The sequence below is a fragment of the Onychostruthus taczanowskii genome, unplaced genomic scaffold (genome assembly GCF_017590055.1).
Source record: "Onychostruthus taczanowskii isolate IOZ18803 unplaced genomic scaffold, ASM1759005v1 scaffold19, whole genome shotgun sequence".
Lineage (NCBI taxonomy): Eukaryota > Metazoa > Chordata > Aves > Passeriformes > Passeridae > Onychostruthus > Onychostruthus taczanowskii.
The window spans coordinates 11748900-11765977 of NW_024499128.1; the positions used below are offsets into that span (position 1 = coordinate 11748900).

Sequence of the window (17078 nt, forward strand, 5' to 3'; positions counted from 1 at the left end):
AAGCTCACCCCCCTTCCTTTTTTGTCCTGAAAACCCTGAAACAAAAAAAAGAACCTGCTTGGGTCAGTGATCCTGAATCAACTGTGTGGCAGCACCAGCCTGGAAGCAGAAAAACATGGACTGGGAATGGTGGGGGTGGTGAGGGATGGGACTATTCCCTTACACCTCAGTGCAATTTGGAAGAAGATGTAGGAAAGGCAGAGGATCACTGGAGCATCTAAGAGGCTCGATGGCCTCTCTGCTCACATATTTCTAACAGATGTCCTGGCTTTGTGAGCCTGCAAGTGGAGTGCTCAACATCTGCTCCACGGCTCCGCGTTAAATGGCTTCTCCTTCCCCAGCTCCGACTCTGCTGAAAAAAACAATCAAAAAAAGGAGATGACCAAGTCTTGGAATGCATGAAGCAAGAAACAAATGTGAAATCTGGGGAAAACACTGGCCTGTGGTATTTAAAGTGGAAAATGCAGCTTGTAGTGGCAGAAATACGGTTTCAAATGATGAATTTAATGGTGTCCCTTTGCAGGCATGTTTGGTGAGCTGGCCTGTGGCTTTTCCTCCTCTTTTATGTTCAGGCCACCGTGGGCAGAAATATCTGCTGGGATGATCAGCCTTGCTCCAATGCACCCTGCAGTCCAGGAGTAATAAATTTAATTGCTTTTTGTGAGAAAAGCTGCAGTGGAAAGTACCTGAATTGTAGCTTTATGCTAAAAGCTAAAACTCTGATCCATAAAATGCTGCTCAACTTGGGCGTACTGAGAAGTGTAATTTAAAACAGGTTCTAACCGCGCAGTCTGGGGGAAAAACATGGTGTTTGGGTTTTGTATTTAAAGGAGGGATGTGTGTCTGTGTGGGATGACTGTAAGTTCCTCAATGCAGTTTTCTCATGGGTGTCTTGGGATAAAGCTTTTTTTTTTTTTTCCTTTTAAACAGGGTGATGCAGATCTGTACTTCTCTTTTTCAGCAAAGGACAACAAGGCTCATGACAGGTCTAGAAAATGTATTTTATAAGGGATGGCTGAGCTGGGTTTGTTTCCTCTGGAGGATGCTCAGGGCCCTTATCATTGTCTTCAACTGCCTGAAAGGATGTTGTAGTGAGGAGGGGGTTAGTCTTGGAAATGGCCTTAAGCTGACACATGAGAGATTCAGATTGTATATTAGAAAAATTCTTTTAATTGTCCGCGTGGCCAGGCATTGGCATAGGTACCCGGGGAGGAAGTGTTGGAAGAGGCACCCTCATCTGGCGGTGGGTGATGTGGTTTCGTAGTACTGCGTTGACAGCCGGACTGCATGATCCTGAAGGTCTCTTCCAACACCGACGATTCTAAAATCCTAAAACTCTGTGAGTCCCAGACCCCGTCCCGGTGCCCACGAGCACGGCGGGCTGAGGGGGAAAATGGCGGCGCCCGCTCCCCCCAGCGCGGGGGGGGAAGGGGGGGGGGGGCGTCGCCTCGGGCCCGCCCCGCCCGCCCGCGCTCCCTCCCTCACGCCCCGCCGCCATCTTGCCCGCGGAGCACCGGAGGGGCTGAGCTCCGCCGCCGCCTCTGCCTCTCCCCCTCCTTCCCCTCCGGCCTGGCCGCCTTCTCCCGGGGCCGGGGGGCCGGAGCCGGCAGGTAAGGCCTTCAGCGAGGGGCGCTCCCGCCCGCTCAGCCCAGTTCAGCCGGCTGTGTGAGGGCAGGACATCCCCCTTCCCCACACGGGGTTCCGACGCCTGAGGAATGGGTTAGGTCGCCCTTCCCTCAGGGGATGGAGACCGTCTCGTGGGCTGCCCCTTTTCGGGGTTGTTCGCGCTGCCCGCAGGTCCCACAGGTGAGGGGCAGCGGCGTGGGGCTGCGGCGTGCCCGGGCCGCTCTGGGGGCGGAGGGATGGGATCCACGGAGCACGGGGCCCGCCTGGAGCATCCGAAGCACCGGAGGGAGGTGTGGGCTGGGAGGGTCTCTTAGCCCACCGGGATCGGTGAGTGTGGAGGGACGGGAAAATTCCCTGTGGGGAGATCGGTGAGAGGGTGCAGATTCCCTCCATCCCATGGGGTCCATTCTTAATCCCCATCCATTTATTCCTGCCTCTGTTGCTTTCTGTGTGGACATGCTCAGTTGATGGAGGCATAAAGCCATGTGTGCCCAGTAATTGTTGTGCTCATCATGATGTGTCTGTGTAATTGTGTGCAGCCCAAAAGGAAAGGCAGGTGTTTGTGCTGCAGCCTGTTCTGTGCTTGTGTTCAGCCCACCTCAGACCAGAGGGTTATTGTCCCATGTACCCCTGTGGAGTTTTGCCTTTGCACATCTAATAAAGTTTTGTGAGCTTGCTTTCATCCCAACACCTGTTTGAAGGTTGATATATCCATATCACTCTTGAAATGCAACTTCCCTGCCCACACACACCTTAGCCCACCTGTGGCTGCTGAAGTACATCCACAAGAAAGTCCTTGACCTATAATAACATGAAGAGCAGTATTCACTGTTGCTTGTAAATACATCAGTATATTGTGGTGTAAAGTGCACCCTCAGCAATAGTTGGGAGCCATCAACTCATCTTTTCCGATCTCTTAATCAGCTCCTCATTTGCCTAATCTATGGACCAAAGAAGACACACAGCTGGATAAAAATACACCTTCTGAACACTGTGAATGCTTTTAGGAGCACAGAAAGTTGCCTTCACACTGTTCCCATCCAGGCACACAAGCAGAGTGCTCTCAGGTCTGTTCTCAGACCTAAAAGCATTTCAGGTTCTTCGCTCTGGTGGAGCTGAGATGGATCTTGATCACCGTGGTGAATATTTGATGGATGATGGCCAGTAGTTGACAGCTGGGAGTTGCAGAGAGTGAGTGAGCAGCAGAGCAGAGAAACACTGGATAAGAAATGGTTTTTTTTAAGGTATTTAATTTGAGAGGGATACAGTTCTTGCTTTGGGGACCCCTCTGGTTTTAGTGCAGTGAAGCACTCAGACATTCTGGGGGCTGAAGCTGCCTGTGCTCGGTCTGTGCACAGTTCTGATGATAGGCAGGTTTTCATTCATGAGCACAGCTCAGCCTTGGCACCAGCAGATTTGTTGTTAGGAAGTTCCTGACTTGACTTTGGCTCTTCACGAGAGTGAATGGGGTTCCTGTGACAAAGTTAAACTGAGCCAGACTGTCTGGTTGTAGAGGAGGGGTGAAGAAGACCTAGCCATTCATTACACACCTAGCCAGCTGTTGCTGTAAATACAAAACTCTTCTTTGAGTAGTTTTTTTGGAGTACTTAATAGTTGATACATCATCAGCTTTTTCTAACTCATTATGTGTGACTATTAGATAATTCTGTTTCTCAGCAGGGAGATGTTTGCCAGGAAAAAAGTTACAGATTTTGCTGTAACTTCTGTTTACTTTGGTTTAAATGATGCCACTGGTGTTTCATATTTCCAGTCTCCTACCTAATGCTGAAGTGGATGATGAGGGATTGGATTTTTTATGCAGCAGGATTTTGAGTTGAATGTTCCTTCCATCTATCCAGGGCTGCTGGTCAATGGGATTTTTTTTTTTAATATTTTATTTAACTAAAATTTTACAGAAGTAACCATGCAAATGTGATTTACAAAGAACAATAAAAACCTGGAATCCCATCAAGTCCTTGGTGAGATTAGTGGTTTGTGCCTTTATTTGAAACAAAAACCAAATTATACTGATTTCTTCCTGATATTTTTCTCCTGTTTTCACAGGAGAAATATTGCTTTCAGAGAATGACAACAGCTGTTTCAGCAAGTGGATTTGCTGTGCAAGAGGTCATTATTTACAGCTGCCAGCTTTATTGAATTCTTCCTTACATTTCATCCTTATTTGTAAGTTTATAAGTTACTGCAGAGTAATGGGAAGAGACTCAGCTTTGGAAATAGACTCTTCTAGCCAGGACCCAGGAGCTCTTTTTAGCTCAATTCTACCTCAGACTGTCTTTGTGATTTTGGGAAAGTCAATAAACGTTGCTCAGTTCTGAAAAATGAAGTGGACAAGCTGATGGAAAAAAAGTATCAGTAATACTGGATGATAGCCTGAGGAAAACAGTTAAAAAAGGAAAAAAATCTTTGTGCTAGAAGGTTGTCTTGGGAGATCTTTGGAGAGCTGTAGGGAAGCAATTAAAATGGGGATAACAGATTTTAAGGATGCTGGAATATCCAGGGTTCTGGGAGACTACACTTTCTAAACAGAGCAAATGTGTGTCTTGTTTTGTTTTGGTTTTAAACATGGATTTAAATGCTTTGTTCTCTTGCAGTCTTTTAGAAGTGGCAAAACAACTTAGGGTTGATGTTTTGTGTGCCATCAACTGAATTTGGGGCCATCATGAATATCACCAAGGGTGGGCTGGTGCTGTTCTCAGCCAATTCCAATTCCTCCTGCATGGAACTGTCCAAGAGGATTGCTGAGTAAGTAAAGTCTGCAGGGAATCTTGCCATCTTGGGCTTATTCTGATGGGATTTGTTTTACTGGACACTTGTTTTCCCTATTTAAGGAAAGTTACATGAGAAAACTGCCATGATTTCCAAGAATATGGAGTTTGCTCTGTTGGAGAGGATATTTCAACAGCTCAATAGCAGAGAGAGTAACTTGTGTTTGAATTGTTCCGTGGCAGGCTGTGACTGGCTGCAGCATTTTATAGGAAACACGTGGGATAATTAATGTTTGCATAGTGTTAAATCATCATGGCAGAAGCTTTCACTCCTTGTAGTGGGGTATTTTTAGGCAGGGAAGCTACATCCCTCCTGCTCTCTGTATATTTTGGCTGGGAACATTTCTTTAGCTTAAATCCATGAATAGCTGTGGCAGAACTTCTAGGATTTAAGTACATTTTTAATGTGCTAATTAGGATGCATAACATTACTGGGAATATTGGACAAGATGGATTTCTTCCAGAGGCCTATTTACCCAAATTTAGGTGTGATAGGAGAAGAAAGGGGAGTGCAAAGGAACTCAGGTTATGTGTAAGAAAGAATTTGGGCCTGAGGGCAGTAGTGATGGGGTCTAGCTAATTCTGACAAGGAATAAATACAGGAGATATTATTATTTAATTATCCATAAAATAATGGTTGCTACTCTTTCCTCTTCACTCTGCATTGACTTTTTTCTATAGAGAAGAATGATTTAAAAGCAGTATTTTTAAATATTGTGCACATGTATGTTGCCACATGTGTGTGTATATGTATATGGCAAGAAATATATTAAAAATTACAAAATGTTACATTTATACAGCAGCTCTTTTTTTTTCCTGCTGCTTGTTCTGGGCTTGACTGGAAAATAAATAAGTTGAGCTTAGGCTGCAGTGCAGCTTTTGGAAATTGTAGATGTTTTTTAAAAAGATGCTCACTGTAATCACTGGTTTTATGGTTTGGGATTTTCTTTCCTTGGTTTTTTCCCATGGAATGCAGCCTTTTCAGTAACTGTTGCATTGTATGGGATTTACATTTGATTTGCCCTTCCTCTCCCCTTAGTGACTCCTTCCTGATTTCTGTTCCTGCAGGCGCCTGGGAGTTGAGATGGGGAAGGTTCAGGTTTATCAAGAGCCAAACAGAGGTGAGCATTTAATTAGTAAAGCTGGAAATGCACCTGACACTGATTTGAATGTATTGGTTCCCCTTTTCTCAGACTCTAAAAAGAGTTTTGCTCTTGCAAATTTTACATCTTTCTCTTCTTGGCAGAAACACGAGTGCAGATTCAGGAGTCTGTGAGAGGAAAGGATGTATTTATCATCCAAACAGTTTCAAAGTGAGTAACTGCTTAAAGACCCTGTGCTAGACTTAGGTGTGGGCTGTCCATAGCAATACTTCTGGTGTTCATTTTTAATCACCTTTTGTCTTTGTGATGCAGTGTAATGAGCTTATATTAACTAGGTAGAGGTTTGTGGAGGGTTTTTGGTATTGGTTTTGTTGGTTTTTTTATATGTACACTTTGTCTTTGTGATGCAGTGTAATGAGCTTATATTAACTAGATAGAGGCTTGTGGAGGGTTTTTGGTATTGGCTTTGTTGGGTTTTTTATATGTACATAAAGACACCTTTGGCATAAGGCAGCTTCTACAATTTTAATTTTTAGTGACTGTATCAATAAAGCCTTCCCCTTGGTCTCTGCATTCCTTCCCTAAGTGTATTTTGCTTATGTCAATCTCTTTAAATTCTTCTCAGCTCCCTGTCTCTAGCACCATCACAGAGTTAAGATGTAGGAGGAATGTTTGCTGGGCAATGTGTCCTGTGATTCAGAAATTCTTTAATTTTATGTGAAAAGAACTTTACAAATGCTAAGACTTTTTTAATGGCAGCAGAAATACAGATCTTAGTTGATGTCCAATTCTCTGAAATTGTGCCCTCTCCATCTCTGCTGGGTGAATACTGTGGTGAATTGAGGATTTTTATGCACCAGCTACAGAAGCAGATGTTTCTCGTTGCAGGGATGTGAATACCACGATCATGGAGCTCCTGATCATGGTGTATGCATGTAAAACCTCCTGTGCCAAAAGCATTATTGGAGTGATTCCTTACTTCCCCTACAGCAAACAGTGCAAGATGAGGAAAAGGGGCTCCATTGTCTCCAAATTGCTGGCCTCGATGATGTGCAAAGCTGGTAAGAATGTGGCTGTCCTTAAATCAGAGCAAGGGGGGTTCCTGCTGTCAGCTTCCAGGTTTAGAGAGATCTGTGCACAAGTTTGGACTCTGTTTAAAAATAACTACCAGGCTTTTCATGTGTTTAAAACCTATATAAAAAGGAGAGTGTAATTAAAAATGTTTCCAAATTATGAGTTCATAAAAAACCAGCCATTTTTCATCGAGTTGTACTGAGCTGGCAAAATGAGTCTGCTGGGCTGAGCTGCTTTGGGCTGTGGTATCCACCTCTCATAACACCATCTTTTGCCTTTCTTACAGTCTGGAACAGTTGTGCCTTGTCATTTCTGTCTTGTTTTTTTCTTGTTGGATGAATGCACTTTGTCCTTTACATCTGAGACCATGTGGGAGAATGAGATTATTCATTTTCACAGCCTTCAACACATTTTCTACTTTTCCTTTCACTCCCATCCCAGGGAAAAAGCAGGCAGTTATAACAAACTGTGGGATCTGGGCTGTTATTTTGAGAGGAGTGGTTTTTGATTAGGAGCTTGGCCCATTTTTCAGGACTTCAGAACTAATGAGTGTGCCAGGGTCTTGCTGTGTGACATGGGACAAATCAGTGCTTCCATTTTGTTCCGTGTCCGTGAGAAGGACCTTGCCTGCCTCAGTGTGGCACTGCAGAGTCAGTTATGTGCAGTGTTCTGAGGTGCTTTTAAAAAAGTCACTGTAGAAGCCTCAAAGCATGTTAATGCCAGTGTGCTTAAGAGGGACTAAAATTAATTTATTATGTATTTTCACTCAGTGTTCTCATGCAACTTAGAAATTTTCTGGACAAACTGCAGTGAAGCTTAGAAGAATAAAGTGTCTGTTCTCTCTTACTTTTCCTGATGTGCTTCTTTGTATGTCTTACTATTTCATTTTAAAGGACTAACTCATCTTATTACCATGGATCTACATCAGAAGGAAATTCAGGGTTTCTTCAATATTCCAGTTGATAACTTGAGAGCATCTCCATTTTTACTCCAATACATCCAAGAAGAGGTGAGGAAGGCCAGTTATTACAGTTGGGTTTTTTTTTTAATTCTTTTTTTGTCATAAGTTATTACAGTTGTTTTTTTTTTTTTTTTTAATTCTTTTTTTTTGTCATGTCTCAGGGCATCTGGAACAAATCCCTCTGAAAATATTAACTCTTCAAACTGAATTTTAAGGGGAGACAGGTCATATTGGGGCAGGAAGTGGTGTTGGGAGCTGTTGGTTCTTCTCTTCCCCACATTTAACTTTTACTTTCTTGAAGAGCTGGTGTTTTCAGCCCATGCAGCAGTGCTGGGTTTTTTTTTGGATATATTCCCCTAACACTGAAAATTAATTAGCATTTTCCTGTTCTCCATGTCCTCTTCCTTTCCTATTTCCAGTTTCCTTGACATTTATAGGATGGGCTGCTTGTGTGGGCATAAATTTAAATCACATCATGAGAAACACTTTGGAAGTTGTAAACTATGAGAGAGCCTATTGATTGTGCCCTGGAAGTCAGGCTGGTGGGTGGAAATCTCACTCACTGTTAGTTCAGACTGCATGTCTTGACTTGAGGAGCTTAACTTGGGATGTTCTGTGCCTCCCTTTCTCCATCTTATTTTTATAAGGGTTTTGAGAAGTGCTCCTGGTAGATTGGCCTGTACAAAATGTGCAAATGATAATTGTAGGTATAAGATGCACGTTAAGCCTCTGACTAATGGTAATTTGGAATAAAGCAAGTGCTTTCTTCCTGGTGAGAGAAAAGATTTAACTCACTCTTGCTTTTGAATCCAAGCTATTTCTTTTTATAAAGGTAGGAATGCCTCCTCCATTTAAAAAACAAAACACACCCCACCCCACCCCCTTAAAGAAACTCAAACCAACATGATTTTGTTATGACAGTATTAAAATCTGTTTGAATCTCTCATTATAATTTCATTTGGTAATAGAGTCAAAGAGGATGGCAGGACAAAACTCCAGGCTCTGGCTTTGCCACAGTCATTCACCTTGTGTTCCAGGAAAGAAGTATTGCTCATTGTAAGCACTTTCTAACTTAAAAACCAAAACAAAACAAAAGTGGAAAACCAAATACACAGACACAAGACATGTTTGCCTTTATGTGTTTCTTGAAAGTGTGGTGTATGGTCAGTAACAAGATCACGGTCCTGATTTGGTCTTGAAGCACATTTTGATTCCTGAGCTTTCAGTGGTTTACACAGAATGTTGCAGCTTTGAGTCTGACAGTGCTGTGCAATCTAACAAATGACTGTTTGTAGAGATCTGAAGTATGTGTAGGGAAGTTTTAAGATACTTTCAGTTCTTCATCCATGAGGGGATTTTCTAAAACCAGAGTTAACTGAATGGATCTGATCACACGGGATCTGTACTGGCAAGTACCTTTACCAGCCAGATCATTTATAGTATCTGTGCTTAAAACTTGGAACAATTGCTGCTCAGGGGGAATTCAGTATTCATCTCAAGTTCCTGGTGGCCACAACTTGCTGGATACCCTGCTCTGGGAATGCCAGAGCTTTCAAAGCTGTGGGAATCATGGTGGGATGTACTGAGGAGCACGAAATGGAATCCAGCTTGATAAGAATAAAAGTCACTTTAAAAACATCTCACTGAAAGTTAGGAGAATCAGGACTTGTAGTTGTTCCCTGTTGGAAATCTATGCCTCGATGTGAAGAGAATTGCTTGCTGTTCTGGGATGAAGACAGTCCAATCAGTGAAATTCCTGTGGTATGAAAATAGCTGGGTGTTTAGTTTGGTGTGCTTGGCAAATGTTGGAAACTTTGTGGCTTCTCTTTCCTTTTAGCAGGTGTTAATCCCAGAGTGACACAGCCCTTTGTTACATGGACGTGTTGACACCTCAGAGTCTTTGGGATGACATTTCTGCTTTTCTGACTTCATTTTTGAAGAGCTGAGAACAAATTTTCTTAATTTGGCAGAGGGAAAAATGAGGCAGTGGTGTCTGAACTAGATCAAAGCCTTTGTTCTGTCGAATGACAGGCCCTGCCTTGTCCATACCTTCCGTCATGTTAATCTTTGTAGCCTCTTGTATAACTCAGTGTTTGTAAAGGACAGAACGTGCTGAATTCCCAGTTTATAGGTGGAGTTACTAACATTGTGGATTATTAATGTTGCCTGACGTGCTCAGAAAATTTCTTATTTTCCATTGGTTGAGCCCTTGCCCAAATTCAGAACTTATGTTTTCCTTCCCATGCCCATTTCTGGGGGAGCTTTTGGAAATAGTCAGGCAGTGCAGTTTGTATATTGTGGATCAGATTGTGGAAGAACTTACTTTGCCTGTGTTTGCAGAAACCCCAAGTATTTCTGTGCTCTGGAATGGGTATTTGATAGCTGACAAGGTGGTGAGCTGCATGACAGGCTGTCGTCCCCACAAGTTGTGAATTCCACCCCTAACAGATCAGTTTGCAGGTATTTAGTGGAGAGTCTTCCATCCCTTAACACTGGGATTCTGAGGACTGGACCTGCTCTGTAGGACTTTGCTTGGCTCAGGACTCTGGTTTTTGGCTAGAAGGACAGACAGATTCTCTAAGCTGCTCTCCATAGAGATGGATCATCCCAGGACAGTGAAGGAAAAGGCTGAGTTTGCAAGGAGTGGGGTAAAATGAGATAGCAGAGGGACTGCAGTTGTAGTTGCTGTTGGAAAGGAGATCTGGAATATGGATGGTGAAATGCTTGGGAAGTTACAAGCTAGGTGAATCTGATGTGGAGTCACTGTTTGCAGGGAAGATAGAGATGAGGATAAGAAACTTTCAGAGATGGGGACTAAAATGCTAATTAAATGGGGATCAGGAGTCTGGAGTGAAAAACCAGTGTGAGAATGGGGCAGGGGCAGCAAACTCAGGAGCAGACTGTGCTTGTGAAGCCTGACTGAAGCACGTGTCAAACATCAGGGGGAAACCCAGACTTGCTGGCCTCATCCCTCTGCTGCTGTCAGCATTTGCAGCAGCATGGCCTGGTGCTGACCAGAGTTTGCAGCACTGTGAGACTGCCTGCAGGATCACTGCAGTGTCTGTGGAAGTTTTATCCCTTCTGGTGGTCCAGAGAAAGAGTCAGTGTGATATGATGGAGAGGTGTGACTTTTCTTGGTACTCTGTAAGACAATAGGAAGTTGTAAAATGCTGGGTTTTAGTGATGCAAGACAATGTAGGTTGAGCAGGAAACTTTAATTTTGATGGTTTCCTGTTTCTTTCAACACTTGTAGGTGTAACTCTGATGTCCTAAAGCAGTTGCTTTTCTGTTTTCTGTACTATAAAATGGGGTTTATAAAAGTTTGAAGTTGATATCTGAATTTTCTAAATACGTGTTTTTACTGAGCTGTCAACCTTGATCATGTACCCTGGATTCCTGAGGTTGCTTTCTTAGGTAAAATGTTCAATGCTTAAAATTCTTCTGGCAAAATAAAGTTCTCTGATTCTTACTGAGTTTAAATTTGTCTAAAGATATGAAGTGGACATTGCTATCTGTTATTTACTACAGATACCAGACTACAGGAATGCTGTAATTGTGGCCAAATCTCCTGCGTCTGCAAAGAGGTGGGTAAGATCTGCTCTCTTGCCTTGGAGCAGGAAATCTCTGTCGGGATTTTGTTCTTAGGATCAAGTGAAGGACAAACACCCAATGATTGGAAGATGCAGCCTTCATGGTCCTCCCAGTTCTCCTCTGTCAGCTGTGTAGTTTTTCCATCATTGCTGTAATCATATAAATCTAAGGAGAGTAAAAAAAAAACCATACAAAAGGAGGTGGTAAATCAATGCAGTGCTTATGATTAAGAAGGTTTTTAGTCATGTTATATTTGTGTGCATTTACATTGTAAATCTCCTGCTGCAAATGAGGAATAGTGGCTGGAAGTGTAATGCCATTAATCCAGATGAGTTTCTTAACATGGGCATAACTAAGAACATGGCTGATCTGATCCTAAACATAGATGGTGAAACTGGGTTTGCTGTTTGAGATGATTGTGATTGTCAGGTCTTTGGTGGGTGAATGACTGTTCTTAATCCATGAAGCTTTTTAGTTGACTGTTCCTAAACTCTGGAATTACCTGCTGTCAGCAGGTGCTCTAAGAGCTGGATGATGGTTTAAGAAAGGCTGTATTTGCTGTGGTGACAAACCAAGAGTTTGTTGAAAAGACATTTGGACTTCCATGCCAAAGAATTGTGATACTCTGTGTTTTCCTTATTTTCTGTAACAAACCACCTTTTGTCATCTTTTTCTCCAGCAGTACTTTTTTGTGAGTACTTTTGTTTTGGCCAGGTAATTTTACATTTGTGTCTTTTCCGTTTCTCTTCCACAATGTCACTCTTGCCTCTTGGGTGGAGGCAACTGTTTGTTGCAGCATTTTAATGCTTATCCAGTAATTGTCAATGCCAGCAAATAGACAGATGAGTTGCACATCATGCAGTGATTTGTGGAGGACAGGATCCCAGAAGTGTATTGTTTAGCTTCTTCACATGTTCCTATGAGTATTTAAGGACAATATATGAAGAGTTACATTGTATTGGGAGAGGGATAATTGGATGTTTCAGCCTAATCCAGGCTGAAAATAATCTAGGAAAATACTTTTGATGAATGCCTCCTTGTGAAAAAGAAGCCTTGTGTGGTGAAGTTCAGAATGTCTCTGTGGTTTCTGAGCTCACTGGGAAATGAACAAATCGTTTGGCTGTTATTTTGAACTTTATTCAGTTTAATACTGCATTTTAAGGTAATTAATACGGTTTTATTGATAGGATTATTCCTGCTAAGTCATAGCTCTTATTGTTTGTAATTATAATTACCTATAATTAACTACTTGCAAATATATTGCAACTGTATGATAACCACAGGGTGGAAGATTTTTCTGTTTTAATTAACTGAGTATCACGATGGGCAAATTATTCTCTGGACTTTGTATTGTTTGGATATTGTTTCAAAGCCTTTTGAAATAAGGGTTAAGGACAGAGGAGGTGATTCAGGCACTGGTCTGAGGTGCTGATGTTAGAGCAGAGTGAATCACTCTGGATGTGCTGGGCTTGCTTGGACCAGAGGAGACTTGGATGGGTGGCTTAGGCAGGATCCCAAACCCTTGGGTGTGCAAGTTGAGGGGGGATGGATGTGCTAATTGCTATTGCTGCTTCCAGTATCTGGGATGCAAATTCCTATTTTCCTGACTCTCTGCTTTTCCCACTCCCCCAGCTAACCTTACACTTCTTTACAGAAATTTCTAATTTTAGTTGAAGAAATACTGCAGTGTGAAGGAACTTCATGTCAGCTAATTAAAAAATCCAAGCTGTTCAACTCCCAAGTGTGGTTTGTTAGGCAGAATGATCATCTGGATTCCCTTTTCCATAGGGTGTCTCAGGTTATGTGTCAGCAGGTCAGGGATACTGTCTTTATTTACCAGTAAATAAATAGGTGAACACTTGTTTTCTCTTTTTATATGAGTATTTTTTTCCTATTAATTGTTGACAATGCAGACATCAAGGCTGTTCTTGGTTACTGTTGGATGTGTCCTGCTAAAGCATGGGATCCCTGAAGGCTGGGAAGTGTTATTTTGGCTCTTGGGCAAAGCAGAAGGGAGCAGTCAGCATTTTGTGACTTGCAGCATTCATCCTGCTGCTTTAAGGCCCATATGGGCACTTTGAAGGTTACTCTGACTTTACCAAACCTGATCAAAAAAGATACTGAGGAGCAACTGATTTCTTCTACGAATTCTCCTACAATTTTAAGATCATTTGACTTCCCTGTGAAGCATTAGAAATAAAATGGAAACGGGATTGTACAGGTGAGTTATTTGAAGTGTAACCTTTTCCTGGTTCTTTTAACCCTTCCCCTGCAGGGCGCAGTCGTTCGCCGAGCGCTTGCGGTTGGGCATCGCCGTGATCCACGGGGAAGCTCAGGATGCCGAGTCCGACATGGTGGATGGCCGGCACTCCCCTCCTACTGCCAAATACGTGGCTGCTATCCACCCCAGCCTGGAGATCCCCAGTAAGTAAGTGTGTGGGGGAAAGTGTTACCTGGTGCTTTTGAGGGTTTAGGGATTGGGTTTGGCAGGGGTGGATTGGCTAAAAGGAGTGGTTCTTCACAGGGGAAAAAAAAAACTTCTTTCTTGCTTGAGTGTGGATGTGACCTACAGCTGCACCACCAAAACTGCAGGGCACAAACCCAGCGTGGGTGTCAGTGGGTGATTGGACTGGTTGTGTCTGCAATAAATTAAGAATTAATTGAATTGGTAAAGAATTCAGATAGAAATGAATATAGTTAATAAGCTTTAAAAAATTATGTATTAGAATCTTGCTGGTTTTCATTCAGTAGTGATGTTGAAATACTTGCTGCTTCATGCCTCTAATAGTGGTGACCCATCAGACATTTCCACAGTTCAAATAAATTATATAAACTTCCTCTTTTCTTTTTCCTTTCTACCCCTCTAAAAACATCTGCCATTAATCAGTGCTGATTCCCAAGGAAAAACCACCCATCACAGTTGTTGGAGATGTAGGAGGAAGAATAGCTATCATTGTGGTAAGTGAGATGCCATCAGTGATATTAAACATGTCAAAACATGTCGAAGTTGCAGAAATCAAGCAGCTGTTCTGTACCAGCCACTAAACTTTGGTTGCTGGTGGACTTCTGATAGGATGGGGCAGCATTGAGCTGGCTGGGACTCTGAAGGGATCCACTCTGGAAGCAGCATTGGGACCTCGTTTCCATGAGCAGAGCAGGTGGAATTCTGTTCAGTGCTTACCTGAAGGGGTTCAGGTGCTGCATGCACACCACAGGAGGAGGGGAGAATCGCCCTGTTCCTGCTGCTGAGTTTGGAAATGCCAGTGAGGCTGAGGTGATGGACGTGGACTTGTTGGAACAAGTCTGGAGGAGGCCACCGAGATGATCAGAGGGATGGAGCAGCTCTGCTGTGAGGAAAGGCTGAGAGAACTGGGATTGTTCAGGCTGGAAAAGAGAAGGATCTGGGGTGACCTATTTGTGGCTGTCCAGTGCCTGAGGAGAGCCTGCAAGAAAGATGGAGAGAGACTGTTTATAAGGGCCTGCAGTGACAGGACGAGGGGGAATGGCTTCAGACTTACAGGAGAGTAGGGTTAGATTGGATTTGAGGAAGAAATTTTTCCATATGAGGGCAGCTGTGGCTGCTCCATCCCTGGAAGCATCCAGGGCCAGGCTCTGTGGAACTCTGAGCAACCAGGTCTCATGGGAGGTGTCCCTGCCCATGGCAGGGCTTGGAATGAGAGGATCTTTAAGGTCCCTTCCAACCCAGGCCATTGTGTCATTCCTTGATGCACTTTTCTCTAAAGCAGAGTGTAATCTCTGGCTTTGGCAAGGAAAAGAACAATTTTCTGGTAGTTTGGGGTTTGTTACACTTGGTAAAGCTGTGCTGTCAGTCAGGTGTGCTGTGTTGGTCCGTCTGATGTGGTGAGCCCTCAGTGACTCTGGGATTTTGGCAGGATGACATCATAGATGACGTCGACACCTTTCTGGCTGCAGCTGAGACCCTCAAGGAGAGAGGGGCCTACAAGATCTTTGTCATGGCCACCCATGGCCTGCTGTCCTCAGATGCTCCCCGGCTGATCGAGGAGTCTGCCATCGATGAAGTAAGTGTGGGGTCTGAGCTCTGATCAAGGATTTGGGGCTTTTCAAAGCAAGCCATTTTCTCCTGAATTGATCCTTGACATGTGCTGGTATGGTTGGGTTTGAGGGCCCCAGGATGAGGGAAGATGAGAATCTTGACTCCATGTTTCAGAAGGTTGATTTATTATATTATGATGTTATATTAAAATGCTATACTAAAATGAATAGAGAGAAAGGATCCAGGAGAAGGAAAAGGAAAGGATCCTGGCAAAAGGATTTTTCATAAAATATGTGTGTGGCATGCTGGCATTAAGGATTTAGATGGGAGGTTCCTGGTTCAGGCTTTCTTACTATGGGATTGTGTGCTGGAATGTTAGCATCCACATGTCTTTAAACTACAGCAGTGGGAAATGTGGGAAGTGGTGAGGTGCTGGACTGTCAGTATCAGCACACCTTTCTCTTCAGTGGGTGGAATATTTTTGTACCTCCTCTGGGTCTGTGTGGCAGAGTGAATGAATGAATGAAAGGAAGGAGGGACAGTGCCATTAGTATCCATGGATACATGGAACCTATGGCAACACACGGCTCTTCCTGACACTGTGACCCTGACAGTAATGTAAAATGTTTTGTCAGCCAGAGTGGTTTTGTGGGATTAGTGAAACTCCCTTTCACCCTTCCAGTATAAAAGGTGGAAAACAACAGAGCTACGTCTTCCTGACCATTTCTTCTTCCTGTAGGTGGTTGTTACAAACACAATTCCACATGAAATACAAAAACTTCAGTGCCCTAAAATCAAGACTGTGGATATCAGCATGATCCTGTCAGAAGCCATTCGCAGGATCCACAATGGGGAGTCCATGTCCTACCTTTTCAGGAATATAGGAGTGGATGATTAAAGCTTCTTCCTCTCAAGAAACACCCCGGGCCAAACTGGAAGCGAACAGAGAACGAGCTGTGAAGCATTGTGCTTACCTTAACATTTCCATTGAGCCACTTCTTGTTTTCTCTTGGTTTAAGTATCAAGGTAGAACAGTTTTTAAGACTTTTTTTTTTTCCTTTGATGGGTTTTTTGGAGTCGGGGGGGTTGGTGGGAATAAACGTTTTACAAAAAAACTGTTCTAGTTGCTTTTAGGTTAGTTGCACTATACACGATGGAAAAATCCCACAAAACACTTGAGGCAAGAATTTGGCTTCTAAATTAAGCATTCCTTTTCCAAAGCTGCTTGCTACAAGTGCTTTAAATGATAATAAAATGAAGTGACTGTATAATATTTGCATTTTAAAAGCCAAAAAGGTTGTACTGTTGTATGCAGTTCAGTGATTTTGTAGGAGTGCTTTTATAGAAAAGCATATGGAATATGCACCTGTATTTATTTTCTGCGACAAAGAATAAAGACTTGTTTTGTGTGAGCTTTCTAAAAATGTTCATGCGCTGCTCCTTTGTCTTCTAGACTGTGTGTCCTTAAATATGGCAGGTAGGTGTCAGGGAGCAACAGGGAACTGCTCAGAGCATGGCACAGATTCCCAGAGAAGCTGTGGCTGCCCCTGGATCCCTGGAAGTGTCCAAGGCCAGGTTGGATGGGGCTTGGAGCCACCTGGGACAGTGGAAGTGTCCCTGCCATGGCAAGGTTTGGAATGAGATGATCCTTCCCAACCCAAACCATTCTGTCACTCTGACTTGGGAATATTGTGGGGGGTGTAGGTTCCAGCTGGTAAAATCCAAACCAGCTCATCACAGGTAAACTGGGGGTTTTTTTTGAGATTTCTTGCCTGCCCTGAATGCGTGGATGAGCTAAAAAATGTGCCATAGAGCAGAGCTGAACTTGTCCAGGTTTGTTTTCCCAGCCCTCCTTGGGCAGGTGTGGGTGGAATGGCCGGCTGCCTGCCAGGCAGCAGCTCCCAGTCCCAGAGAGTTCCTCA

At 43.4% G+C, this 17078-nt stretch overlaps 1 protein-coding gene across 3 annotated transcripts; it reads left to right on the top strand.

Annotated features, from left to right (window-relative positions):
• The first annotated feature begins 1471 nt into the window (after positions 1-1471).
• PRPSAP2 (phosphoribosyl pyrophosphate synthetase associated protein 2) lies at positions 1472-16574 on the top strand. 3 transcript variants are annotated; one of them, XM_041401827.1, is made up of 12 exons: positions 1472-1610; positions 3691-3810; positions 4239-4389; positions 5481-5533; positions 5659-5725; positions 6404-6576; positions 7483-7598; positions 11079-11134; positions 13417-13565; positions 14029-14099; positions 15035-15181; positions 15896-16574. In XM_041401827.1, exons 3-12 carry the CDS (start codon positions 4271-4273, stop codon positions 16052-16054), a joined length of 1110 nt encoding a protein of 369 aa, XP_041257761.1. In that variant the 5' UTR covers positions 1472-1610; positions 3691-3810; positions 4239-4270; the 3' UTR covers positions 16055-16574. The 3 variants fall into 3 exon arrangements, with proteins under 3 accessions (XP_041257761.1, XP_041257762.1, XP_041257763.1); XM_041401828.1 differs by having other exon boundaries at positions 1487-1806; XM_041401829.1 differs by lacking the exon at positions 1472-1610 and adding an exon at positions 2523-2870.
• Positions 16575-17078: the final 504 nt, after the last annotated feature.